General features: G+C 46.4%; 1 protein-coding gene across 9 annotated transcripts in view; it reads left to right on the top strand.

Moving 5' to 3' along the window:
- LONRF3 (LON peptidase N-terminal domain and ring finger 3) overlaps window positions 1-26,833 on the top strand; it is a 53,588-nt gene that overhangs the window by 23,499 nt on the left and 3,256 nt on the right. For 3 of the 9 annotated variants that reach the window (XM_013986381.3, XM_013986385.3, XM_085008290.1), the window contains 7 exons: window positions 890-1,004; window positions 3,825-3,946; window positions 6,084-6,242; window positions 6,870-7,032; window positions 8,052-8,201; window positions 11,329-11,483; window positions 25,109-25,258. In XM_013986381.3, coding sequence (XP_013841835.1) covers window positions 890-1,004; window positions 3,825-3,946; window positions 6,084-6,242; window positions 6,870-7,032; window positions 8,052-8,201; window positions 11,329-11,483; window positions 25,109-25,217 — 973 coding nt within the window. In that variant the 3' untranslated portion in view covers window positions 25,218-25,258. Of the gene's footprint in view, window positions 1-889; window positions 1,005-3,824; window positions 3,947-6,083; window positions 6,243-6,869; window positions 7,033-8,051; window positions 8,202-11,328; window positions 16,312-17,221; window positions 18,017-19,508; window positions 19,525-25,108; window positions 25,259-26,833 lie in introns of those variants that run through there. The other 6 variants (XM_013986382.3, XM_003135348.6, XM_085008291.1 and 3 more) reach the window with 4 other exon arrangements.

Here is a 26,833-nt window from a genome sequence, read left to right on the forward strand (position 1 = left end):
ATAGGCTGGTCAGGCGTCTTTCCCTTCTTTCTGTCCTCTTGGTGAGTGCGAGCTCCAGTTCTGAAGCATCATCTTTAGCTGCCCCCATCCAGTGGTCCTGCTGCAGGTGAGCCTTTCTTTAAGCAAAATAAATCCATGAATCTTTGAATGTACAGAACAGCTTTTAAAAAGATCCTCAGATTGCTTTGAAGAAAAAAATAGCCAGCTCCTGCAAAGCAATTAAAATAGGATCTAATTAAAGTATGTGTATGCATACTCATGTATATATGTGTGTGTCTGTCTATCAGTAAGCCCATTCATAATATTATTCTTCTACTGCCCGTAGGAGAATAATCCATCCATATACAAGGCAGTTATATGTTTTTTACAGGTGCAAGGTGGAGATCCTTCAGGCTGTAAGCATTGCATAAGTGAAAAATTGAATAAGTCTAACCTTTTTCCATTATAATATGATATAAAGGGCTTAAATGTGGGAGTGTGTGTGTTTATCTGCCTGTATGTTGGTTTATCTGTGTGTTTACAGATATTCAAGTGAACAGGTTGGTAGATATTTTAGAATGGAATCTATTCAGACACTCTGGTCATTCATCTCTCTTTTTCTGGGACCTGATAGGGAAAAAAAATCTGGATGCCCTGGAAGAAACTGACTAGAACTAATGTTACAAAATGATCTGGCTTATGTCCTAAATTTTAATGAATGCACTATTTTAAATCCAGATCAGAAAAAAAAGCAAATGCAGAGATTTAAAAGAAAAGGGGGAAATACCCCCTGCTATCCCCCACACATAGAATTTCCCCAATAATGCTATAAAACCTTAACGTTGTATAGCTTTGTCTTTTATGTTTGGTCTGATTGCAGTTTTCTTCCATTTTTATTCCTAAATTTCAGATTATTCTATGAGCCAGTCACAACACCTTGTGGACACACTTTTTGCTTAAAATGCCTTGAAAGATGCCTAGATCACAATGCGAAGTGCCCACTGTGCAAAGATGGTCTTTCACAGGTAAAACGTTCTTTCTTTCTTGATTGGGTTAGCTTATTTGGAACTGGGTACAAAGACCGTATCCTATTGGATACCAAACCACTGCACTGTGCTAGGGCAAAACACCCCCCTCTAACCATCTATTTCTCCTGCCTTGGAGCCACCCCTCCCCTCTCCACAAAGTCCTCCAGGGAAATGAGGCAACATCTAGCTTTTTATGAATGGTCAGTAGTGAAATTAATTTGTGCTGGAAACAAAAATATCAAAATGATGATAGACATGAATCCTGGTTCTAATGCCATCATGGCACCTGATTCACTGTCATGGTGGATGAATCTTTTCTCTCTGGGCTTGGACTCGATGAGCTCACATGTCCCTTTTCATCAACGTTTATCCCATGGTTTGAAGAGATTACTCCCAGATCCCCAGAGAAAACCTTACAGACCTTCATTGTGGTCCTTCTCCCACTCCTCAGCTGCCTCTGTCCTTATTAGCAGATATTTGGCTGCTTGAAAATCTCTGGGGCCATCAGGCCCTCTGAAATGAATCACACAAACTGCCATCTTTGTTTTTCAAGGGGGCCGAATGTCATTTTCTATAGCACCAGGAGATCCGGGAAGCCATCTTGTCCCCCGCCCCCCGCCAAGTCCGGGGGACTTGTGTGCCATATGTTACCATCAGTATTCATGTTCCTTGGCCCCTGTCATCCCTGAGGGGAGATTGGAGACAATGTAGGACTATCTCTAGGTGTATGTGAATCCAGAGAAGTCACATGTTGAGCTTTCCCAACATTTAAACTAAGGGAAGGAAGTGAAGTAATCACCCAGGATAGCTCTGGTGGGGAGGGGGGAAATATGGGGCTGGTGGGAGAGGGTCAATGTCATGTCTGGCCTAAGTCAAGAGGTGGCATTTGCTGTCCTGCCTGTAGGTGGGAAGCCCATGGTCCTTATGTTTAAATAATACATGCGTGTTGTCCTTAACAGTAAACATTCAGATGAGCAGAAAGAAGGAAAATCTACCGTTCAAATGTTCCGTATGTGCCTTTCCTGGGTTTTTGTTTTAGCCTCAGCAGAGGAGTCACCTCCTTCTTGGATAGGCTACGTCCTGCGTCATGGCTCTTCCCCAAAGACTGGGACTGGGCAAAGCAGCTGATTTCTCTGCAACCAGGCACTGGCACTGTCTGAGAAGGGACCCTGGAGGCAGAGGCTGAGGAGTCCTGGACGTAGGGGCTAGAAGATGTTACCATCTATCTCTATGTATTCACTCAGGGTCACACTTGCAACATTTTCCAGAAAGATGAATATCTTATTCCAGTCGTGTTTACTGCGGACGAGACAGACGTAGCCCATACCAGGAAAGGAAAAAGATGTCTGAAGCCTGCAGCGTTATACTCAGCAGCTCCCCCTGCTGGGCCTGTGTGGGTAGTTTCCATAGCCAGCAATTCTCTGCAGATGTTTTCTTTCCCATTGTCTGGTTCACAGTTAAACACCCACACTCTACAGATCCCCGGCTATGCACGGGGTAGGGGTGTTTGAGAGGAAGTAATGATGACAGCCGAGCCCGAGTTAGGCTCTGAAATAAGGGTTTATAACACAATTTCAGTGATACGTAGATGGTATAATTTTTAAAAATGGTCAAATAAAACTACCATTATTTAACTTAAAAAAAAAAAAAAAAACCCCGAAGTTATAGGAGAAAAAACATATATATAGGCTTGAAATATCCAGAAGCTAAGCATTGGGGTGAATGGGGTGGGAGTGCGCCAGGGCAGGAAAGGATCAGTTACTGAAAATTCTTTTTAGTTCCCTAAACCTCTTTTCACCACAGACTTTCAGCATATTCCAGCAGAGACCATTTCTTGGCACTTGTAAACACAATAATCAGAAAAAGGAAAGGGGAGTTCCCGTCGTGGCACAGTGGTTAACGAATCTGACTAGGAACCATGAGGTTGCGGGTTCGGTCCCTGCCCTTGCTCAGTGGGTTAACGATCCGGCGTTGCCGTGAGCTGTGGTGTAGGTTGCAGACGCGGCTTGGATCCCGCGTTGCTGTGGCTCTGGCGTAGGCCGGTGGCTACAGCTCCGATTCAACCCCTAGCCTGGGAACCTCCATATGCCGCGGGAGCGGCCCAAGAAATAGCAACAACAGCAACAACAACAACAGCAGACAAAAGGACAAAAGACAAAAAAAAAAAAAAAAAAAAGAAAAAGGAAAGGAAAGTATTTGCCCCCTTTTTTGACAAGAACATGATCTCAATCAATTTCAGTGTTTTAGAAAAGTTATGAGATTTTAAAAACTTCAATGCAGGTCTTTTTCCTTGTTAAAATTGTTTTCTAATTATAAACGTAATTCATTGCATGTGTTTTTATTGTATTTTATTTTTATTTATTTATTTTTTGCCTTTTGGGGCCACACCCGAGGCATATGGAGGTTCCTAGCCCAGGGGTCCAGTCAGAGCTACAGCTGCCGGCCTACACTATAGCCACAGCCATGCAGCATCCGAACTGAGTCTGCAACCTACACCACAGCTCACGGCAATGCCAGATCCCTAACCCACTGAGTGACGCCAGGGATCAAACACGCAACCCCATGGTCACTAGTCAGACTCGTTTCCTCTGTGCCACAACGGGAACTCCTGCATGTTTTTTTTTAAAAAAAAAAAAACAACAAAAAAAACCCCACTAAACTCTAACCTCCAGAGAATACTTACGACAGTATCAGCTGCCAACATGTGCGTCCAAATTACTCCAGTATGTGTGTCATTTAAGTCTTCAGTTTCCATCAGGAGTGCTCTATGTGTTTCTAATCACTGCATAATATCTAATTGCCCTGTTCCCCCTATAGTGCTTGGCATCAAGGAAATACAGCAAAAATGTCATAATGGAAGAGCTAATAGCTAAATTCCTTCCGGAAGAACTCAAAGAACGAAGGAGGCTTTATGAAGAGGAAATGGAAGAACTTTCTAAGTATGCATATGCACATTTTTCTTCTCACTGTCACTCAGAGCTGCTCCCAGAACTGCAAGTGCCCATTTCTTCCTAGCCCCTAATTTAGTAATACTACGTTGGTAGCCTGAAACTGGCCATAGGGAGAATATTTACCCATGGAAGTTGGCAAATGCTCCAAACCAGGCCTTTCCCTGCACCAGAAAGCCAGCTGCTCATTTACCAGCACACCACGGAAGAAACCTAAGCCGAACCACTGAGCAGGTCACATCCTGACACTAATAACTGGGTGTCATGGACAGGAGTAAAGGGGAATAACCTAATCAGGGGAACTTACGAAGGACAGTTGACCCTTAAATAAAATGGGTTTGAACTGCACGGTTCCACTTATATGTGGATTTTTTTTAATAGTAAATGCCATAGTACTGCATGGTTCGATCTGTGGTTGGTTGAATCCATGGATGCAGAACCGTGGATACAGATGAGCTGTGGATGCAGAGGGCTGACTGTAAGTCATAGGCTGATTTTCAGCTATGTGGCGGGTCGGCACCCCTACCCACCCCCACCCCCCCGCATCGTTTAAGGGTCAACTGTATGCAGAAGGCTGTTTTCTTCAGATACATAAGGAGGATCTGTGAGGTTAAGAACTTTGAGGTCAACCAGATCTGGGCTTGATGGAGTTTTTCCACAAAGTGAGTAGACTTCATGACCCTAGGCGAGTCACTTAACCTCTCTGGGCCTCAGTTTCCTCATCTGTAGTTTGGGGATAATAATAGTTCTTACCTCATGGACTTGTCATGAAGATCAAATGAGCTAGTGCATGGTTGGCACCTAAGAAAAGGAGTCATAAGAATGCTGCTTGTTATTATTCTTCCTCTTCCATCACAGGTATTGTGAGAGGCACAGGGTAGGGGTGGAGATGGAAGTGGGGCTCCAACCCCCCCCATCTGGCCCGAAGAACAGCTCTCTTAGCAGAAGAAGCAGGAGGAAATCAGTAGTTTCCGCCTCTTACACTGCTGCCCTCCCATCTCCCCATCCCCTTGGAATTCTCACAGCATTCTGGGGGCGAAGTTCCCGACGGCAAAAGCTGTTCTGGTTCTATGCGTACCCTGTAGAGCACATTTCTATGCTGCTGCCAGTTTGTGCCTCTCACTATGAATAACATGTTTTCCCGGGGAGCCAGAAATGAAATCCTTCTTTTCTCATTGACATATTAGATCGACTCAAGGCATCTTTATCTTTACTTCTGATTAAGTTCCCCTTGAGTCTCTCCAACCCTTTTCTCAAATATCATTTAATGTCTTATTAACAAACACTGAAATATACAGGGAAGTTTCTCTTTAAAGGAATCCTGAACTTAATCTTTTTGAGATTTGGCCAGATGATCTTCAGCTATTGATAGGCTTAGGCTCAGATGTCCCTGTATTAGATTTACTAGACAAATGACACAGCAGTGGCGCAGGAAGAGCTGGCCTGGTTGGTGGTTCCCCATCAGGCTGTGTGTCTGAATCTTCATGAGCACATGCTGAGAGGCAGACTCTTAGGTCTCGGTTCCAGGGCTTCTGCACCAGTGTCCTGGGGGTGCAGGGGCCTGGTTATCTGTATTTAAGGGCCTCCAGTGACTGCAATGCAGAGGAGTGTTTGAGCATCACATGGCCAGGTTACTCTTGCCTCCTCCTCCCATCTGGGCCTGCCGTGCAAGATCCTCTGAGGGCTTTGCAAATGTGAGATGCTCACAGGGACCTTGCCAAGATTTTCCCATCGTCCCTCTGGAGAGCTGGTTCACTTTTACCAGCAGTACCCTTCCCCATACTGCCAAGAGGACAACCTGGAGAGATTGTCTGGAGGGGAGAGAATGAAAGAAAGAAAGAAAAATACGAGGTGTAACTATCACTGATGACGTTGAGGTACTTGAGAACGTCTTTGGCCAAATCAGCATGTGTAGGATGTCAGTTTTAATCTTAGCCCTTAAGCTAGTCTGTGCCCCAGATCATGGGACTTAGCCCACGGCATCAGTTGCACATTAGCATTTTTTATCAGCCATCAACACTTGACATCTCCTGGCCTTCCTGTGGGGGAACCACGTGGTGACATTGCCCAGCCTTTCTGGGTTCTGCTCGAGCGCTGTGAGATCCCTGTCGTTTGCTCTTCCTGACAGCTTAAATAAGAACGTGCCTATTTTCGTGTGTACCATGGCCTATCCCACGGTTCCTTGTCCCCTGCACATCTTTGAGCCTTGTTACCGTCTGATGATTCGTAGATGCATCGAGACAGGCACGAGGCAGTTTGGCATGTGCCTTGGAGATCCCGTCAAAGGGTAAGTAAGGAGCTGTGAGAGTAAAGGGAGGTTGTGTAGTAAGGGTTTTTTGTTTTACTTTGAGGCTGTCCTGGGGGCACTTGCAAACATCAGGGCCCCTCTGGCTCCCAGTTTACTGTGTGAGAGGCTGCCTGTTTGAAGGAACTTCAGAATCAACCTTTCGTTAAACAGGCATGTGCCTATAAAATTTGTTTTAGGAGAGTGTGGGTTATGGAGCCACACTGCCTGGATTCACATTCTGGCTCTAGCCTTGGAGCAGGTTTGCCTTTGGGCAAGTGACTTAACCTTTTGGAGACTCAATTTCCTTATCTGTCCAGTGGGTACAATAATAGTACCTGCCTCGGGAGTTCCCACCGTGGTGCAGTGGAAATGAATCCGATTAGAAACCACGAGGTTGCGGGTTTGATCCCTGGTCTCACTCAGTGGCTTAAGGATCCGGCGTCGCTGTGAGCTGTGGTGTAGGTTGAAGATGCGGCTCGGATCTGGCATTGCTGTGGCTCTGGTGTAGGCTGGCAGCTATAGCTCCAATTCAACCCCTAGCCTGGGAACCTCCACATGCCATGGGAGCGGCCCTAAAAAGCCAAAAAAAAAAAAATTTACTTTCTTGACTCTATTCCCAATGAACAGGTTTGCGGAATATGGCTGCATCCTAGAGATCAGAAATGTTCAGTTTTTTGCCGATGGCCGCTCCGTGGTCGACAGCATAGGCAAGAGGCGCTTCAAGGTCCTCCATCAGGGCCAGCGGGATGGTTACAACACAGCTGACATCGAATACATTGAGGACCAAAAGGTGAGGGTGGCCGGTGCCAAGAACCCCAAAGCCAGGCTATCCCTGTAGTTTGGTAGACAAAGATGATTGCAGAAGGATTTCTCGGCACCAGTGGAAGCCCTGGGATGTCTCTTCCAACTGCTGCAGCAGCGTTGAATGCTGCCAGGTTGCCGTTTGACTGTGGAACGGCAGAGAGCCAGCCCAGTGTCCAGGCTTTCCCTGCTTAGTTGCCGAGTGGTATTCATACATAAACAATGCCAAGCCACACCAACCCCGGGGCCCGTTCGGCCTTGGAGTTAGGTCTCGGCCAGGGATACCAAGATCCCTGTGTGTGAGCAGAGCTACATATGTGTATTTTATTTTTCGACTGACTTCTTCTCATTTAAAACCTTTTTTCTTTTGAGATCATTGTAGATTCACATGCACATTGGTGTTTTTAAACATGCAACTTGGCCAAGAGCCCTTGCCAATAATCTATCATCCCGTAAGATGGCAAGATGACATATCCAGTTAAGACTTAGTTTTCTGGACTAACGGGTAGAAGAGGATGTAAATAATCTCATCATCGTTGGTATTGACATTCACCAGATAGTACAAGATTAACAAATGTTTGATCAACGAATAAGTATATTTGACTTGGAAGATAGAGTCACACACTCAGACACAGACACATTCGTGTCCCTCTTCCCGGAGAGCAATGGGCAGGCAGATGTAAAAAATGAAAAAGACAGAGGCATGAAGCAGTACAACCTAGTTTAACAGCACGCCTCCACTCAGGCCAGTTGGCGTTGCCGGTTTTCTGCCTGTCTGTGGTTTCAGCTCATTTGTCCAGCTGGACCTTTCTCCGTCCTCCACCCTCATCAGCCTTTACACACAGTCCATCATCTGGCGGCCTTTCCCACACCACAAAGGAGAAAGCCAGAGGGGTGAGCTTTCCCACAGGGTGACAGGATGGATACCCAAAGAGCCGAGTGTCAGAAGGGGCTCCAGTCGCGGCAGAGAAGGTACGGGAGGCTTCACTTCGGCTTTGATACTTTCAGGTGCAAGGAGAGGATTGTGCTGAGCTCATGGGATTGCATAACTGCGTCTATGAGCAAGCATCGTCGTGGTTTCATTCGCTCAAGTCATCTCTGAAGAATCGGATCCTCAATCATTTCGGTCCAATGCCAGAGAAAGATGCTGATCCCCAGGTATATAAAAATGTCTCTTTGTCATCGGTCCCTCCCCCAGATGAGAGAACCTAGGGTCTGTGACTAGATGGGTGTGTAGTTTCCATCCAGCAAACCAAGTGTAGAGAGGAGGATGGATCCCCAGTGGTCTTGTTTGGCCGGGCACTGGGCACCAGGAGGCTCCCCAGTCAGAATGGGAGTAACTGAAGAAAAGCAGTAGGAACTTGGATCTAAGACAGGTCTCGAGGGACAAGCCAGGTGAGAGAATGGGGGCACAGGCACCATCAACAGAAGAGCTTTTAATGGGAGTCTGATTCCCGCCATGCTGGTGTGTTGGGGTGACAAGATTCACAGAAGGCCAGGCTTAAGAGCAGGGTACTCAAGGAGCAGAGACCAAAGGCTGCCACATCCGGGGGCCTTCATGACTCTCTGCCCCACTGCTGCAGGAGCGAGGCACTGGGGCCAGCCACCTTACAGGATTCCAACTGCAGGAGCACAGAAACTTTTCACTGCCAGGTCCCTCCATGCTCGGCCCTGCAGGGCCAGACCCTCATCATTGTCCTCATTAGGAGCGAGCCTTTTTTTTTCTGAGAACACTGGCCCAATCCTTCAATTTACCCTGGGCTGAGTTATACTGGAAAACAGTCCCTTAGTTCTACTTGATCAGTCTCTTTCCGGGGGTGGAGGGGACACAGATCCTCTTGAGAGACAGATCAAGCTGCAGATGGGAAGCCTTCCGGGAAAGGGGAGATGGTTAAGTTTCGTCAGGCTTTGCTTGCCTGGTGTACATCCAGGAACACTCTCTCTCTGGGACAAGGCTGGAGGTGTCCTAGTCAAATATCTTCCCACCATCACCTTTTCCACATTCTGAGCCAGCTCTCCTACATAATCACCTCCATAACTTCCTTGATTCTTAGACTCATTCCTGACTCTGTCACAGTAGTAACATAGAATATGTTTATTCTGGCTTCTGTGCCAAAAGGCTGGCCCTACTTACCTCTCTAGCTGAATGACCTTGGGTAGGTCCCTTCCCCTTTCTTGACTTTTTCCTCCCAGCTCTGAAGTGAGGGAGGGCAGTGAAGAGGTCTCTAAATTCCCTTCTTCCTCTTGCATTCTGAGGCCGTAAAACAGCAATCTGTTCCCTAGTGGGCTGACGTGTCTTATTCTCTCCAGACCGCAAAGGTGGCCCCTTTCCCCCATTCAAAGACATCCTGAATGCTAGAGGGACAAAGGCCAGTTAGCGCTTCCTGATGATCCAGCTCCTGGCTCTGGGCCACCATGACTCAGGGCTACAGCAGAGCTCTGAGCAAGCTCATGAGCAAGCTGTATGTCCCCCATTCACCTTCTGGAAAGTATTCTCTCCGAGCTGGGCAGAAGATAGCAATCGACAGTGATAACAGCATCTTCCACATGAGAAGACACTGATGCCACAGAGTGATTCATAAGGGCTCAGTGACACAGAAAGCTGAACTCTTAGTTTTCATTTCCTGTCTTATTAGGACGCTTACCATGCTGCTTTGGTGGCAGCAGCAGCAAGAGAAAAAAACTCCCATCCAGTTTGATCCAGTGAATGCTGCAGTCCCAGCAGTCCCATTAAGAACGTTCTAAGCCCCCAGAGGAGGTTTCTTAGAAACCACCATACGTAGTAACATCAGCTTACACATCTTTGTTAGTGTTCCTGGGAAATACAGTTCCGGACATGTCAGTCTAATATTCAGAACTGATCATAGCAGGGAGGACATGCGATGGGCTGCAGCACGGGATAAAAAAAGACTCCAAATGAAGCTAGAGGCACAGAGAAGCAAAGAGGCAGTGAGGGTTAGAGGAGAACCACACGACCGATGTGAAGGCACATAATCCCGTGTGTGGGTGGTTTGACCAGAATGTCGTTCTCTGGAGTCTTAAAGCAAACCTTCTGAAGGTTGTGGGCAGAAGGCTCAGTTGGGGCTTAGAGGAAATAAACCACCAATGTCTACACTGTGTGCCTGGGACACTGCTGACAAACAGAAGTTTGGTGCAAGATTTCCGTGGGGTGGAAAGATTCTTTGTTAGAGAAAACCTGGGCTGGAATGCATTTCTCTGTGGCTGGGTTTTCCAATTGCAATATTTGCCAAGTGGGATGGTTGTGTTTTGGGGCTGTGAATCCCAGGCTTTGGTTTTAGGGGAGAAGCCAGCTTCGGCCGCATATTGTCACCTGTCATGTGTGGGCTCTGTTGCCTTCAGGCAGAAACAGGAAAATGAAGGGAAGTAAGAGACACACAGAGCCTAAGGGGCCATGGGAACCGAAGACCCACGTGTTCTATGCATCAGACCAAATCTAAGAGGTAGAAGAGGCTGAGAAGTCCTTCGGTGTCCATGGGGGATTGGTTCATTCCAGGAGGCCCCATGAATACCAAAATCGCTTCTATAAAATACCCTGGTGCGTTGAATACCATCAGCCCTCTGCAGCCATAGGTTTCACATCTGCAGATTCAACCAACCAATTTTGATCCATGGTTGGTTGAATCCATGAGTGTAGAGGGCTGACTGCAGTAGATAGTTCAGCTCCTAAGATCACACTGGCTAGAAGGTAGGGTGTATTTGCCAGGACATCGATTTGTTTGCTTTAACAACTACCAAAAACAACCACGGCGTAAACAAGCTAAAGAGCATCAGTCCTGGAGATGGGGGGCGGGGCTAAAGCAGCCCTGTTCCACGAGATCATTTGTCAGGAGAGACCCAGGCTCCTTCCTGACAAAAGCTCTCCCATCCTTTGAGTGTTGCCCTCGTCCTCCTGACCGAAGAAGGCTGATGACCGCTGTGTCCACGTGCCAGCTGGGGGAAAGGGCGAGGAAGAGGAAGGCCAGGGCACACGCCCCTTTCCCAGAGCGTGGCCCCGAAGTTACACAGGTCACTTGTCCGTACATCTCATTAGCCAGGACCGTGTCTCATGGCCTCGCCTAGCTGCATGGGAGGCTGAGGAATGGGTGGCTGCAGGCCCAGCTAAGACAAAGGGAAATCGACGTGGGGGTTCATTAGCAGGCTCTGCCACACACCCAAGCAATCCCCCCTCAACACCCCGGGAGGTTTCCCTTGCGGCTTTGGACACCTGCCGACTGGTGTGACGTGTGCGGGAGGAGGACGAACCCGCTGCGTTTCTCTGTTGCAGATCAACCCGAATGGGCCCGCCTGGTGCTGGTGGACGTTAGCAGTTCTTCCCCTGGAAAGCCGAGCTCAGCTCCCGTTCCTAGCCATGAGGTCCCTGAAGGATAGACTCAACGGTATCCGGCGAGTCCTGGCCTTTATATCCCGAAACCAAAACTAGTGAGTGAATTGCTGAAAAGGAGCTCCCACGCTCCCCCGCCACCCTGGGGGAGTCGTCTTGTAAATATATCTAATTGCAATAACATCTTAGAAGGAAGTATCAAACAGAGGCGTGGTCCTGCCCTTAAGCGCAGGCGGAAATTAAGTAGAAAGATGGAAAGAGTGAGACCTGTTTGAAACTTTCTTTCTTAAGATGCAACTCAACATGCTGCACAACTCCATGCACAGCAGAGGTTGTTTAAGAGCCCAGAAGAAAAAAAAATTTTTTGATTTTTGACATAAAATTTTCTCAAAGTTTAAAGTGGTTTTGCTTTAATTTTTCTGTCTTTCATAGATGAATGACTGTGTGGTTGAAATGTGACACCAAGTTACTAATCGTGTTGCTGCATTATTTCACTGACTTGAGGTCTCATTCCAAATGGTTCCAATTTTATATAGCATTGTGTAAGATAATGTTCGTACTTCTTTCTGGTTTAATAATTTATTTTTTTTTTGCACTACTGTATCCTTTTTTTCCCTACATGTATGTTTGTAACTATTTAAGTGTGCAGTACTGAAAAGTCAGTCCCTCTATTTATTGCCATGGTTTCTTGTGTACCAAGGGGGAAGTAACAATATTAGAAATGTGTCCTTTTGCTTTCACGGTTTTTGCTGCATTTGATCCCAGTTCTTGAACCTTTCTTGCATCCATCCCGTTGGATGCTTAAAGGAAGTTCAGAACCGTGCTTGGATCATCTGTCTCTGCAGATTCGATTTTGTTTTCGTTTTGAATCCAACAATATAAAATACTGAAGGGATTTGGCATAGGCTATGGAATAAGCCAGGGTAAAGTAATCCATTTTCTATGTGTTATACAGAGCCAGGACGAAGGAATTATTTTTCTGGCATCAAGAGATGAATTAGAGGAGTGTCTTTTCTTGCAGTCTCTTCTAGGCATTTATTTCAGCAATCAGATTGTATCTTAATTTCTCCCCAATGCAGTTAGGAATGGGGTTTTTAGGGGGGATACTACTTAAGCCTTCAGAGATAATGGTTTTTAGTCTGGCACATCACAGCCCTGCCCTGTGAGCCTCCGTACCCGTACCTCTTCCTGGTGTCCTGAGGATCAGGACCCGGCTAGCACCTGTGGAAACACTTGATGAAGACTGTTTATTATTAAAAGTGTAAAGAAGCCAGGGGAAAAAAAGGTAGAACCCTGAAAAAAAAAACCCTCAAATTACCTTTTTGGGTTTTACATCCTTTTAAAGGAAGTGGACCATTAATTCATGATTTATTTTAGCTAAATGCTGTCTTTCCTCCTAGTTGCGATGGGCCAAGGATTTCAGTACAGGGGAAGAATAGCGGTAATAAAGAGGTAGGAGTGAGGGCTTGTTTGGCTTGCTCAGTGCCAGGTTGATTTCTTTAGTGCCAGGACAACCCGAAAAATACCCTGAGTACAGGAGTGTTACAATGACAGAGTGAAAAGACAGGAAAGAAGTTAATCGTGTTGTTCCTACCCTCCCGCAAATGATCCTCCCCACTCCCCCCACCCCCATGCGATTCTGGACGCTGCAGTGTGTGACTCACTCGCAGCCCATCCACTCTGTTCCAGCGAGAGGTTAATGCCTCAAGTAATCACTCTGACTTCTTCCATCACCACCTGTGGCTAGACACAGATGAGAGAGAACGAGATGATGCAGGCAACACACAAAGAAAGAGACTCACGTAAGCAGAAGCCAAATAACCTTTTCCTGCACTTCCTTAATGAGCACTGTGTTGTGCCAGAACATTGTGTTACCAGGCTTGATGTCTGGAGCCCAGCTGGGCTGGTAAAGAATGGAAGCATAAAAAGTCAAAAAAAAGAAAAAAGAAAAAAGAATGGAAACAGAGGTTACTGCCCAAGCAAACGCTACAAGGCTCAGGGAAGAGGAAATGAAAGGCTCCTCCTGCCACCTGGTGCCCTACCATGTGGTCCTAGGACAGTTGTCTCCTATTATCTAGTGTAACTGCGACAAAGAAAAGGGTCATAGGTGTCCCCGATGGCTACGTGTGTTCCCTGTTGTGATTTCCCTTTTTTTGAGCCTCAGTTTCTCATCTAGCAAATGGAGGTGACAAATACTGCATATAGGGTTGTCAGACCATCCAATGATGCAGTGTATATGGATCACTGAACATTGTGCCGAACACTTGGGAGCTATTCAACAAGCGATAGGTTTGATTAGATTATTCATAGTTATAGAAGATTGTCAGGGGGCTACATTTGCGTAAAACCCTGCCTTTTCACTCAATACCCATTTCCAACTCCTGTAACACTTGGTTAGAGGAATCCGCAACTCTGATTCTTGGACCATAGCGTGATGATTTACATGTAAATCCTTTGGAGCGGGGGATCCCATCTGTTTGGGAAAAGCAAAAGCCTGACAAGCAAATGAGGGTCAGAGATAAGGGAGAATTCTGTGCGAGCCAATTTTTCCTCTTTCAAGAGGGCTAAAAAGTAGTGTTGTTGGGGGGTCTGGAATTTCTGATATAATAAAAGGCTTAAGTTCTCGTTCCATTAGAATAACCAACTCATCACTCCCTGCTCTGCAACAGGTGCAGAATTCCTCATCATAAGACTAACTCATGTTAACGAGTGCGGGCCTAACTCCAGCACGTGTAGATCTTGGCTGGGCAAAATTGCACTTTCCTCTCAGTCGCTTCAATACCTGTTTGGGTCGTTTTACAGCAAGCTTCCGCTCTATGAGTCGGGGGAGGCAAGGTGCAAGGCTCATCCTTGGCTTGCTTTGGTATGTACTGAATGGAGTAATCAATTGGACATGACCATTTCACCACTTGTAAACTGATTTTGCTGCAAAGCTTGGGGATGGAGAGTACACAGAGAAACAGCATAAAGTTAAATCTAGGCCAGAAGAACAAGACTTCCCCCTTGGTAGTTAGTGCCATTTATTCAGCTAGTTTTCCTGTCTATTGTGACTGACCTAGTCTTTTCATAGTAGGTTATTTTCTGTGTGTGTGTGTGTGTGTGTGTGTGTGTGTGTGTGTGTGTGTGTGCGTGTGTGCGTGCGTATGTGTATATAGATGTATATAGGTGTGTATATATATGTGTGTGTGTATATGTACATGTGTATATATATATTAGGTACCAAGCAGACGTTATGCCTTTCTGCTTTGTACTGTACTACTGCTGCTAGCTAATAACCAGCAAAATGTAGAAAAAGAAAAATGATAAAACTAATTTTCTGTAGACAACTTGGAGAAAAGAGTGCTCGCCCCTTACATGGGGGGCAGAGAACTGACTATGTCAACAATTTGCCTTTTCTGAAGGCCGACTGCTTCTAGCCCCATGCTGCGGCAGCGTGCTGGGGCTAGTCAAGTCGCTGCGCATGCAGCGCTTCCAGTCCTGCCTGGGGAGCCGGACTGGGCTCAGATAGTCCCCTGTGATGGGCTGGTGGAGCAGTGGAGCTCTGAGGCTGGTTCACAGCACCTGGAAGTCTCTCACTGTCAAAAAATCGCATACCGTTGATGGACTGGAACCCGTTGGGGACTGTGTTTCCCCTCACCAACTCCATCCCCGAGATGGGAGTTTTATTCAGGAACTCATTCCTTGAGTTCCCAACCTGTTGACTTTGCATCCATTTCTGTTTCCAAGGCAAAATCATAGCAGAGATGTATAATCAAGATGCAAATAGGAGGAAGCCCAAATAAGGGAAAAGGACAGATTTTTAGCCCGTTCTTGGGCTTGAGGAATAAGGTTTTGATTTGCTCAAAGACATTTCTGAGAAGCAGCCAGCTGCATGGGCTGCAATTTGTGGCCTTTCCTGAGTGCAGAGAAAATGAAAGAAAAGGAACCAAGTAAAATGTATGCATTTGGTTCCTCTTAGCAAGACAGCGCCCACTGTTTGACTGTTGAATAATCTGGATCATGCACATCCAGAGGTGAGATGAAAACATTGTCCCTTACAAATGGGCATTTTCAAATGGGTTTAAGTTCACTTTGAGAAAGAAGTGCCTGTAATCTGTGTTCCTAGTGTTGTTTTAAAGCTTTTGCTTCCTGACTCTTAGCCATTTAAAACTTTGTCGCAGCAAATGTGATGAACAGAAGTTTACAAAGCAACACTGTAGCTTATGCACCATTTTAAGAAGTTGCTTGACCTTGATCTATCATCAAAGCAACAAGAATAAACAACAACAAAATTCAAAGAGAGCAAATACATCCACGTGGCATTATAGGCTTACCTTAGCTAAACCAGTTCCATCATTTTATGCAGTTCTCAATAATGCCAGGATTAAAATATCAAGCAAGCCATTTACACAGTGGCAATTGTGTCTTTGTGTTTGTAATGCCAGTTGTTGGTTAAGCAGCCATTTCACTCTTGCACTGTAATGAGCTGAAAGGGGAATTAAGATAACGCTTTTTGTTTTTCCTCCCATATTGCTATTCAACTACCTCTCTATGCTTGATGTCTCTTTAGGGTCTTCTTTCCTCTAAATCTGTCCAAAAGAAGTTTCAGCTCACCTGCGTTGTAATAACAATGTGATATAGAGAGTTTCTGTGAAAGCTTGTTGATCATTTAAAAAATGTTTCCTATTGTCTCACTTTGTATCTAACGTAACTCTACCTGTATTTTGGGGCAAAAATTGCCCAAATAACTTCTGTATCATTTTGTTGGAAGCTATTGAATAGAAGGGAAAGTGATTGGAACATCTATTTTGATCTTGTTCTTCTTGGTTGTAATACATTTGACCAGAAGATCTTTCAAGGAAGTAGACCTGCACTCAGAAAGCAAGCTCTTATGTATGGGACAGTGAGGCAGGTGTGAATTGATTAAATTCATTGTTTAAAAATGCACTGGAAAAGCTTGTTATTACTAATTGTGTTGAAGCTTTTGGCTAATAATCTGCCCCTACTTTATCTGTCAATCCATTCATATTTGGCGTTTCCTTCAAGCAGAGCTCGCATGATAAAATGTTCATGAAAGCAAATTACACGTTTTATTTTTTTATTTTTATTTTTTTGGGGGGTGCACATGCAACATATGGAGGTTCCCAGGCTAGGGGTCCAATTGGAGCTACAGCTGCCGGCCTACACCACAGCCACAACAATGCCAGATCCTTAACCCACTGAGGGAGGCCAGGGATCGAACCCACATCCTCATGGTTCCTAGTCAGATTTGTTTCCGCTGTGCCACGACGAGAACGCCAAAATTGCATGTTTTAAATTCAATTAAACTGTCTCTCAACGATAGGCTACAGCTAAGGCTCACAGCCTAAACCCTTGGACAGAAAAATTGATAAAACTAACTGGGACAATGAGCGGAGTTGACCAAGCTGACTCCAGGTTTTATCTCATGCTATGGGTGACTTTACACAGGTTCTACTTCACCCCTGAAGAAAAAAAAAAAGACCTAGGGATAGAACCATTTTTTTTGTTTGTTTTTTTGCCATTTCTTGGCCCGCTCCTGCAGCATATGGAGGTTCCCAGGCTAGGGGTCTAACTGGAGCCATAGCCACCGGCCTACGCCAGAGCCACAGCAACGTGAGATCTGAGCCGCATCTGCGATCTACACCACAGCTCAAGGCAACACCAGATCCTTAACCCACTGAGCAAGGCCAGGGATGGAACCCGCAACCTCATGGTTCCTAGTCAGATTCGTTAACCACTGCACCATGACAGGAACTCCATGGGGGGGGGTAGAACAATTTTTAAAAATGGAATGATGGAAAACTCTAACTGGGGCTAACCTCATTCTTTGTAACAGGCTTTTCTGGGTAATTGAGAAAAATCACAACTCCTGCCCAACCAGGCCCCAGAGGGAGTGTTTGGCTCTGCTGGACTTTGCCCTTCAGTGCCTTGCCTGCTGATCTCTGGTTCTCATGAGCTAGAGCACATGCCGGCCAAAGGCACAGTCCTCCCTCCAAGGCAGTGCTTCTGCCCAGAATGCCGGCTTGATTGTCTCTGGAGAAGTGGTTTGGATCATCTAAAAAGAAGATCTTGTTTGAGCAAAGCCGAAGCCAACATATTTTGCTTCCTCTCCTCTGGGATCCACCCTTTGAGTTCTCCGGGGCCCCAGATGCCTCCCTAGAAGGAATTCCCAGCCTCAAAATAAGAAAGGAACAAGAGAACAGACACCCTGGACCCACAGGCCCCTAGATGTTTAAACTTCCCCTTCATCTTTTAGGTTCGATGATTTCTTCACTTCCAGGAAGGACTGAGGTGGGTGGACAGGGGCTGGTAGCAGTACCCTTCATATTGGCTTCTTCCAGGTAACTCGGAAACTGCCCAGCCAGGCTTGTCCATGGTCAGCCCAATGCAGAAGCACGGCCTGGTCAAGGCAGAAAAGTGCAGGCCCCAAGGAGCCCTGCTTCTAGATCTCAGAGCCCACTTCTCCCACCCCTTCCAGTTTTCTGTTACTGATTTCCCCGTTTCAACCCATCCTCCTGTTGACTCACCACCCATGTAATAGACATAACTGTCACCCGTGTAGGGACAGTAAGTCCGTTTATACACGTATATTAGCCAATGTCATTGTTGCATTAAAAAGCCCTGAAAAGCCCTTTCCTCTGTGTAATGAAATTGCTCCCTCTAGCCTTCCCACAGAACACCGCCTACCTCCCAGCAAGTCAATATCCATTTCTGGAAACCACAAGGGCAACGAAATCAAGTCCTGAAATTGCTTACTTAAGCTAAGTCCAGTTGTGGTATAAAAACCTTACTTCCCTTGGATTTCATTTTATTTTTTATTTTATTTTTGTCTTTTTAGGGCCGCATCCATGGCATATGGAGGTGCCCAGGCTAGGGTCTAATTGGAGCTGTAGCTGCTGGCCTACACCACAGCCACACCAGATCCTTAACCTATTGAGTGAGGCCAGGGATCGAACCCACATCCTCATGGATGCTAGTCAGATTCATTTTCACTGAGCCACGATGGGAACTCCTGGCCTTATTTTATTATTTTATTGTTTTGGCCGTACCTTTGGCATGGGAAGTTCTTGGATTTTAGAGGTGCATTATGGGAATATTCAACACACTCACAGGGACAGGAGGGATCCCTACCCCCTGGGCTCATCAGGATGCCCATCGCCATGCCCAGCATGCAGCTGCATTCTCCAGACCACGTGCTCCTCTTCCAAGCCCCAGTGAGCATAAGAGGCCCTCCTAAGCGAACCAGGACTGGGCGTTGGAGGAGTGTGAAGTTCACAAGTGGAAGAAGCCCTTTGGTCTCGGCAGCCTACAGGCATGCGTGCCACCTGGAGGGAGGGAGAGAAGGCTGTGGGAATGGTTAATCATGAGTGGCTTCCATTTCACCTTCGGGGCAGAACTTCATGTATCCTCTTCTCACGGTGATGGGATGTGATCCTCCATCCACTGGGGATGCTATTTCTGCCCAAACCGAGACTGCAGTCATGTCTTCAGAAATACGAGCCATGTTCATGTACCTTTAGGCATTCAAAGGCCCAGCTAACATGCACTGAGTGGTCCCTGTGTGCCAGGCCCTTTTCTACATTTTTAAAAAAAGTTTTATTGAAGTATAGTTAATTTACAAGGCTGTGGTGAGTTTTACTATACAACAAAGAGACCCAGTCATACGCTTTTTTTTTTTTTTAACATGTAGCTTCTCATTAGATCCTCACTAGAATCTATGAAGTAGAGCTCTAGTCCCGTGCTATCGGGGGGGCAAACTGCAGCTCAGGGCTGCACTCTGATTCCAGAGTCACGTGGCGCCACAGACCCCGGAGAAGAGCTCAGCTGGTGGGTACCCAGGGGGGAACCTGGTGTTAGGACGTCAGGCTGGTAGCTGCCATCAGCCGCGGTGCAGCCCACCCTAGAAGTTAGGGCTCCTCTCCCAGGGAACTGGTGGCGATAACTGTTAGCAGCACAGCACTGGCTCTGGTGCTTTTTCCTTTCTGCAGCTCTGAGCTTACCCACATGGCAATAGCTGTTTTCGGGAAAAAGCAATCCCCAAAACAATTCATGTGCACATGCAAAGGGCCAGGAGTCCAGATTTCTGATGCAGCCTCTTAGATGATTTCTTCGTGCTTTAACAGAGGTCTTTCGGGGAGGCCATGAAGGTGTGATTGACAGACCTTTTCGGACCAGACTTTTCAGCGGCTGTTGAAATGGACGTGAGAGACAACAGTCCCCTCTATGCTTTCGTTTAAGGTCATCCCTCCACACTCACCTCCTTCAAACCACAAGCCTGAAGCTCTTCCCTCGGAGTAGGATTTCAGGGGAATTAAGCAGTTGACTCCTCATCCATCACTCCACGAAGGTCATGACAAAATGGATGGACAGGTCCTCAGCCCAGGAGCTCCCAGCTAGAGAGGTTCACTGTTCCCAGCACTGCACAGGGGTAAATGATAATGATAATGGCAGTAGCGGGTAGTGTATAATGAGAGCTTACTGTGTACCAGGCCGAGCTCTTTAATACTCACATCAGTCCTACAAGGAAAATACCATTACCACCCGCCTTTTATAGAAGAGGAAACTGAGGCTCAGAGAGGTTAAGGAGTTGGTTCAAAGGCACAGAGCAGTTGTGTAGTGAAGGGAAATTGAAATCCAGGCAGACTGCTTCCAGAGCATTCTTTTTTCACCATAGCAGGGAGCTTTCTTCCAGCAAAGCTGCCCTCATAGTGCTTCCCCTGGCTTGACCCCGACTCACTCCCTCTTCTCTGTGACCAGCCTTTCTCTTTTCCTGTCCATTGTGGGCTGGCCCACCAAGGGGCTTAGATGTACGGCTGAACTTGACCGTTACATGAGAAAATTGTAAGAACTGAGAAAGTCCCAGACCACCTCCGTTTTAGATTCCTTCCAGTATATTAAAACAAAAATATAAGGAAATGCCAAAAATAAGGTTACAAAATTTGTGGTGATACAGTCATACATTTGAAACAGAACAGTTTTGGAGTTCTCTGGTGGCTCAGTGGGTTAAGGATCCAGGGGTGTCACTGCTGTGACTCAGTGTCACTGTTGTGGTGCAAGTTTAATGCTCTGGGTGTTGCCCCCCGCCCCATAGAGCATTTTAATGCAATGTGATTTTGCTACTCGCAAGGTTAGTGGGGGATTGTTCAATGAGAATAGAGTTTGTTTTGCAAGATGAAAAAGCTCTAAAGATCTGTTGCCCAACAAAATGAATATAGCAAACACAACTGAACTTTACATTTAAAGTTGATTAAGATGGTACATTTTAAGTTATGTGCTTATTGCAATTTAAAAGATCTTATAGCAAGTACATGGAAAAAAAACAAATAAGGACGTGCCAAAGATAAGGTTACAAAATTTGTGGTAGCACATTCACACATTTAATTTCAGAGCAGTTTAATATAGTGTGATTTTACTACTCACAAGATAAATCCAGAATTTATATAAACATTGACTCGTATTGCACTACTATATGTCATGTGTTCTGAAAATGGGACACAGGCTTTAAGTTGTATGATGAATGTTGGCTTTGTCCAGACCTATCAGTGAAACACTGTGAATGTATGAAAAATAGCCTTGTTGTGAGATAACCTCAAACACTGAGGTCGGTGGTGAATGGAAGGCCTTGACTACAAATGGCTTTTCTAGCTGCCCGGTCCACATTTTGCCTTGACCTGACTTCAGGCAGCAAGGGGTCTCTCAGAAGTGCCATCAACTTCACACTCAGTTTCCCAGCTCTGACCCGTGCTCTAGTGTCCAGAGGGACTGCACAAGCTTGAAAGTCCTTCCGGCCCAAGACAACTTTGTCATGACTTTTTGGTCATCCGAGCACATAGTTTTGTTTTTTTTGTTTTTTTTTTTTTTTGTCTTTTTGCTATTTCTTGGGCCGCTCCCGCGGCATATGGAGGTTCCCAGGCTAGGGGTCCAATTGGAGCTGTAGTCACTGGCCTACACCAGAGCCACAGCAACACAGGATCCGAGCCGCATCTGCAACCTACACCACAGCTCATGGCAACGCCGGATCGTTAACCCACTGAGCAAGGGCAGGGACCGAACCAGCAACCTCATGGTTCCTAGTCGGATTCGTTAACCACTGCGACACGACGGGAACTCCCAAGCACATAGTTTAAGCTTATTTCATCGTTCTTCATATTCCTATATCTCACCAGATATCACCATTATTGCATCACACGCAAACTCAGAACATTATGTACCTGCTCCCTAGAAAAAGGCACACACACTATTTTGAATACGCTTTGCATCTATACAGTCAACAGACCTCCTCAGAATCAATGAACCCCATTCATGTGGTCCCTCTGTAAGAACTTTTTCCACACGAAAAACCACACTTTCTAATAGGAAGTCCTAATCCATAATTATTTGAGGTCACCAAGATTAACATGAGAGCCCCATCATAGTTCAGTCTTTGGTGGTGGCTCAGCATATCAGGACAACATGCTAGTCTTGAACTTGACCCAAACTCCCAACTTTCCCAGTCTAATGAATTTGAGGACTGCCACTCCCCCACCCCCATCTCCCTCTGACTTGGTCTCCCTGGCATGCTGAATACTTGGCTACAGCCTGGAAATGACCCGGCAAACAAGCAAATGTAAATGCTCATATAATTAGTTCTGCCTTTGAGAATCCGCTAAAAGCCATATACATAGGCACATGTATTTGGGTCTCCTGTGTTATAGCTGGAGCTCAGATTCAATCCCTGGCCCAGGAACTTCCATACAGTTAAAAAAAAAAAGTCTTGTTCTGACTCCTTCTATCCGCCACTGGCTTCCACCATTCAAAATCCCTCCTTTGCCAAGAGTAGCCTCACACCTCTCCCCACCTCTTCCATCCCTTAGCTGTGGGGCAAAAGACTAGAACATCGTGTCTATTCCGCTAAAGAAAAGAGGTCATCGGATTGAGCCCAGAGATGTATGTGTGAGGGCTCATAAATAAAACAACGTCTTTTTACTCTTTTCAAGCAGAATTTTAGCTAGGTCACGTCTACTAATAGCCATCCATTGGGGAAAATTAATGACTATCAATTTACAAAACAGGATTATGGAAATTTGCAAAACGAGCCCTAGATACACACACTCTTGGGCTAACACTCCTCATTGACCTAAAAGTACATTGCAAAAAGAAAAGAGTGCATTTCTGATCATGAAAACACAGCATCTGTGCCGAGCCTTTTTAGGGTAACAGGGGTGCCTGTATCCCACGATCTCTTCAAGGGCAGCAGGGCCACCTTCTAAATCGTTTTCTTCAGAGCTTATCTTGAGGAACATGATAGTCACATCTCCCTAGATATCTCCACGCATCTGGTCCTTGGATCCTGAGTTGATACTTGTATAGGTACCAGCTGCCATTAGATGAGCGAATTTGAAGTTCGGTAGCTCATCGAGAAGAATATCAGATCAGGAGCGTTAAGAACTCCAGATGTTGTCATTTGGGTAAGCGTAGCCACAAAGCTGGCTGGGACCTCGAGAAAGGACTCCGGTAGAGAAGGAACAGGATGTGGTGTTGGATAAGATTGGGGGAGGGGAAGACAACCTGGTTTGCCCTTAGACGGGCCAAGGGAATGGAGCAGCGAGACCACCAAGTGCCCAAGGCAGGGTGGCAAACTTGGGGAAATAAACTTCTGTCCCCGTTGTGGGCTCAACTGTGTCCCCAGCAAAATTCATATGCTGAAGCCCTAAATTCCCCACCCCACCCCGTTCCTTCAGAATGTGACTGTGTTTGGCGACATTGTTTTGAATGAGGTAATTATATTAAAATGAAACCATTAGGGCCCCAATCCCATCTGGTTGGGGTCCTTGCAAGAAAAGGAAAGGGGACATGAGCAGTCAATGAGAAGGTGACCACCTGCAAGCCAAGGAGAGAAGCCCCAGGAGATCCAGACCGGCTCACACCTTGATCTTGAACTTTTAGCCTCCAGAACTGTGAGAGAATAAAGTTCTGCTGTTGAAGCCACCAATCTGTGTTGTCGTTATGGCAGCCCTAGCGAATGAATACTGGCCCTCTTTTTTTACTTCTGAGACTCTACCCCCCCCTTTCAGGATTTGGGCAAGTCCCCATTGATGAGTACTGTGGGGGGGCAAAGCCTCTCTAGCAGCAGCAATGGTTCTATCAAGCTGGAGTTCAACGTTGAGAGTATTAAGGGGGCAGGCTGCCATGTCTAGTGCCCGTTGATGGCAACTGCAGTAATATCCTGCGTGGGCCAGCCCTACAGCCAGCTTGGCTCCCTAGCTCTCCCAGGGACTCTGGGAGCTACCAAGACTTTTAAATAAATACATTTTCTGCCTAAATCAGTTAGAGATGGTTTCTGTGGCTTATAATTAAGACCACTGGCTGCTATGATTCAGGTCCCACCTCTGTATCCTGAGAATAACTCAGCTGCAAGGATGGGTTCCTAGTGTCAGAAACATACAAGGTTGGATGGAGGGTGATGGCCTCAGGGTTCTCAGAACCAAGGCAATTTGGAGCAGGGCTCCAGCCATCAGAGAGGCTGGCAAGAAGAACACCTGCCTTGAAGCATTTTTTCTTTTCTTTTCCTGGCTTCCTTTGGGTCCTTCCTTTGCAGTTCGCATCTTCAGCCCATGCTTTGGCTTGGCCACTAGGCTCCACAGACATTGTTCAGGCCTAAGTGAGGCCTCTGGGAGTAAGGAAGCTGTGAGCCCTGCTCAGTCGGGGCTGTCTTGGGAATGAAAGCTGCTTAGAACATGGTCCCCTCCACCCCATCCCAGCACTTCTTGGACTCAGCCATGAAGACTGGTAAGTAAGGAGTTCCCGTCATGGCTCAGCGGTTAGCGAACCCGACTAGCATCCATGAGGATGCAGGTTCAATCCCTGGCCTCTCTCAGTGGGTTAAGGATACGGCATTGCCATGAGCTGTGGTATAGGTTGCAGATGCGGTTCGGATCTGGCTCTGGTGTAGGCCAGTGACTACAGCTCTGATTAGACCCCTAGCCTGGGAACCTCCATATGCTGCGGATGCGGCCCCAAAAAGACTAAAAAAAAAAAAAAAAAAAAAAAAAAGACTGCTAAATAAAGATAACACAATATTCTTTCTGTGTGAATTTGATTCTCTGTTATTTGGAAACCAAGGGTCAGCCTGAGACCAAGTGCAGCTCTGGAATATCTATAAAGGAAGAATATTTATATATTTAGTAAAGGCAACAAATGGTTACCAGTGGAAGTGGGGAGATGGGCCAAGAAGGAGCAGCACTCTGTGTGGCCAGGGGGCCGCCTCAAAACTGAGTTTATATAACAAGGTACCACTTCTATTTAGGCGGTATATGGTAGAGAAGCAGAGATACCAAAAGTCTCCAAATATGGCCTTTTTAACCCTTTACCCAATATTTAAAAATAGAAGTTGCCCTTATCAAAAAGGCTTTTAATATTTTTGTATGGAGGTAACTTTGGGAGACAGATGGCTATAAGGAGGGGTCTATATAGCTCCCCAAGCTACTCATTGGCAGCCCCGCTCCTGAGCAGGAGGCATCTATGGCCTCTAGCCTTATATCACTAGGCAGTTATTCAGCCCCAAATTCAATTTTTGCTCTTAGGGATGTAAGCTGTTCCTCACCCACCTGCCTGGGGCCTGATTTCCGGTTGCCTGGTCACCTCCCTCTGCTTGTTGATCTCCCAGGCTCGGGATTCAGGACTTGGGTGGCTCATGCCTTGGGCCTTGAATTTAGTCCTTAGCCGATCATTTTTTTTTTTTCAGTGTGACCTCAGGCTTGCTGGACTTCAATAACCTCCAACTCGACTCTACCGCGTCTTATCAATTCCCCGATCTTTCCTCCTCCACCCCAGCCTGTGAAGACCAGACATGACAATGAAGTCAGTTCTTTGGCAAGAGCGCGCACAATCAGGGGTACGCTCCAGGTTATTTGTTCCCCTTTGGGGGAAGCTCTGTAGATTCTTGGATTGAAAATGTAAAAATACAAAACAAAACCAAAAACCCCAGAGAGGAATTGAGTTTGTCTGAGGTAGAAGGCTTTTAAGCATTGGCCAGTGTCAAAGAGCATATTAGACTGAAAATAGACCCAATCCCTCATCGGAGAGTTGACTTAACTTTGTTTTTACGTTTTATTAGGGGAAAAAAAAAGGTCAGTGGAGCAAAAGTTTCTATAGCAACCTGGAGGCCGCACCTCTTGTAACCTATGAAATCATTAAATTATGAGGTGCAACTAGGTCAGAGAAGGGCCTTAAGGGAATTGGCTGACCAATGGTTATATAACTGGAATAAGGGGAGTTTACAGCCCACTCATCAAGGAGACAAGTCGGGATTTACAAAGGGTTATAGGCTGCATCATAGGGTTCTATTGTGAGGAGGGCCTTTCCCTCCGGGAGGGGAGTGGGCGTTGGGAGCACGTACGTTGTGTGCTTGTATTTGAGATGAGGTGGGGTGGTGGGGTGTGCCCTAAAGCGTGGGTGGACAAAACATGAGAACACAGAAAGCCTAAGGCCTAATTCTGAAAAGGCTGGTTCTACTCAGACTAGGTAATCGCTGCTGGTCTGGTTCCCTGGCAAGCTCTCTTTGGGAGAAGGGGGGAGGCAGGGAGGGGCGGGCAGATGAGTCCAAACTGGCTGTACTTGAGCATAAAGCAACATGTGGGCAAGAAAACCCAGGAAAACCAGGATGGCATGCTGGCAGGTACCAAAACACCAAACAACAACAACCAAAACCTAGACCCGGGAACCTGAGGATTTACCAAGGTTAAAAGGGCTAAACTGCCCAGTCGGCATGTTCCCTGCTGCCCTCCTTCCTCCCCATCCTACAGCCTCTGACAACGACCGGAAATTCCCAGCTATGCTTACACATGCCAGGTAGAAAACTGATGATTAATACAGAGACGGCTGCAATTGAATAGCCACCATTAGTTTCTTTTATCTCAGCAACACCTCTGCAAACCAGATGTAAATAGATGAATCAACCCATTTTCGTGCAATGTGTGCAATTGCAGAGCATTATATAAGGCAGCTATTTCACTTTGCACCTGCGGATGAGAACGGGGCTTGACTGAGAAAAATTTGTGTTTAGTCAGGGTCCTACAATGAGGGAGAGGGAGAGAGACGGGGAGGAGGGGGGAGAGAGTCAGAGGATGAAGGGGAGAGAGAGACAGATAGAGAGAGAGACGTGCAGTCTCTTGTTGCAGCATCCCACGGGGGGAAAGCCTGTCAATTGATCAACATCAGCCCCACCAGAGGGGCCGGAGTCCCCATTCTCACCAACCACATGGATGCCGTGCCGCGAGACGGGTCTGGGAGGCTGCCCAAATCCCGGGACTTGGAAATTGCTTTTTGCCAACTTCCCTTGTGTCTCAGAGCCCACCGCTGCCCTCCCCACCCCCCAAACAGCACACTCAGGCGCCTCATTTGTGTCTCGGATCACATTTGCCCGAGAGGAAGTAGGCGTGGGAAGCAGAAGAATGTTCAGCTCCGCGGG

This window comes from Sus scrofa, chromosome X (assembly GCF_054392235.1).
Source record: "Sus scrofa isolate SSC_HxYL_T2T_F1_AM1 chromosome X, Sscrofa_HxYL_maternal_Yorkshire_Landrace_v2.0, whole genome shotgun sequence".
Lineage (NCBI taxonomy): Eukaryota > Metazoa > Chordata > Mammalia > Artiodactyla > Suidae > Sus > Sus scrofa.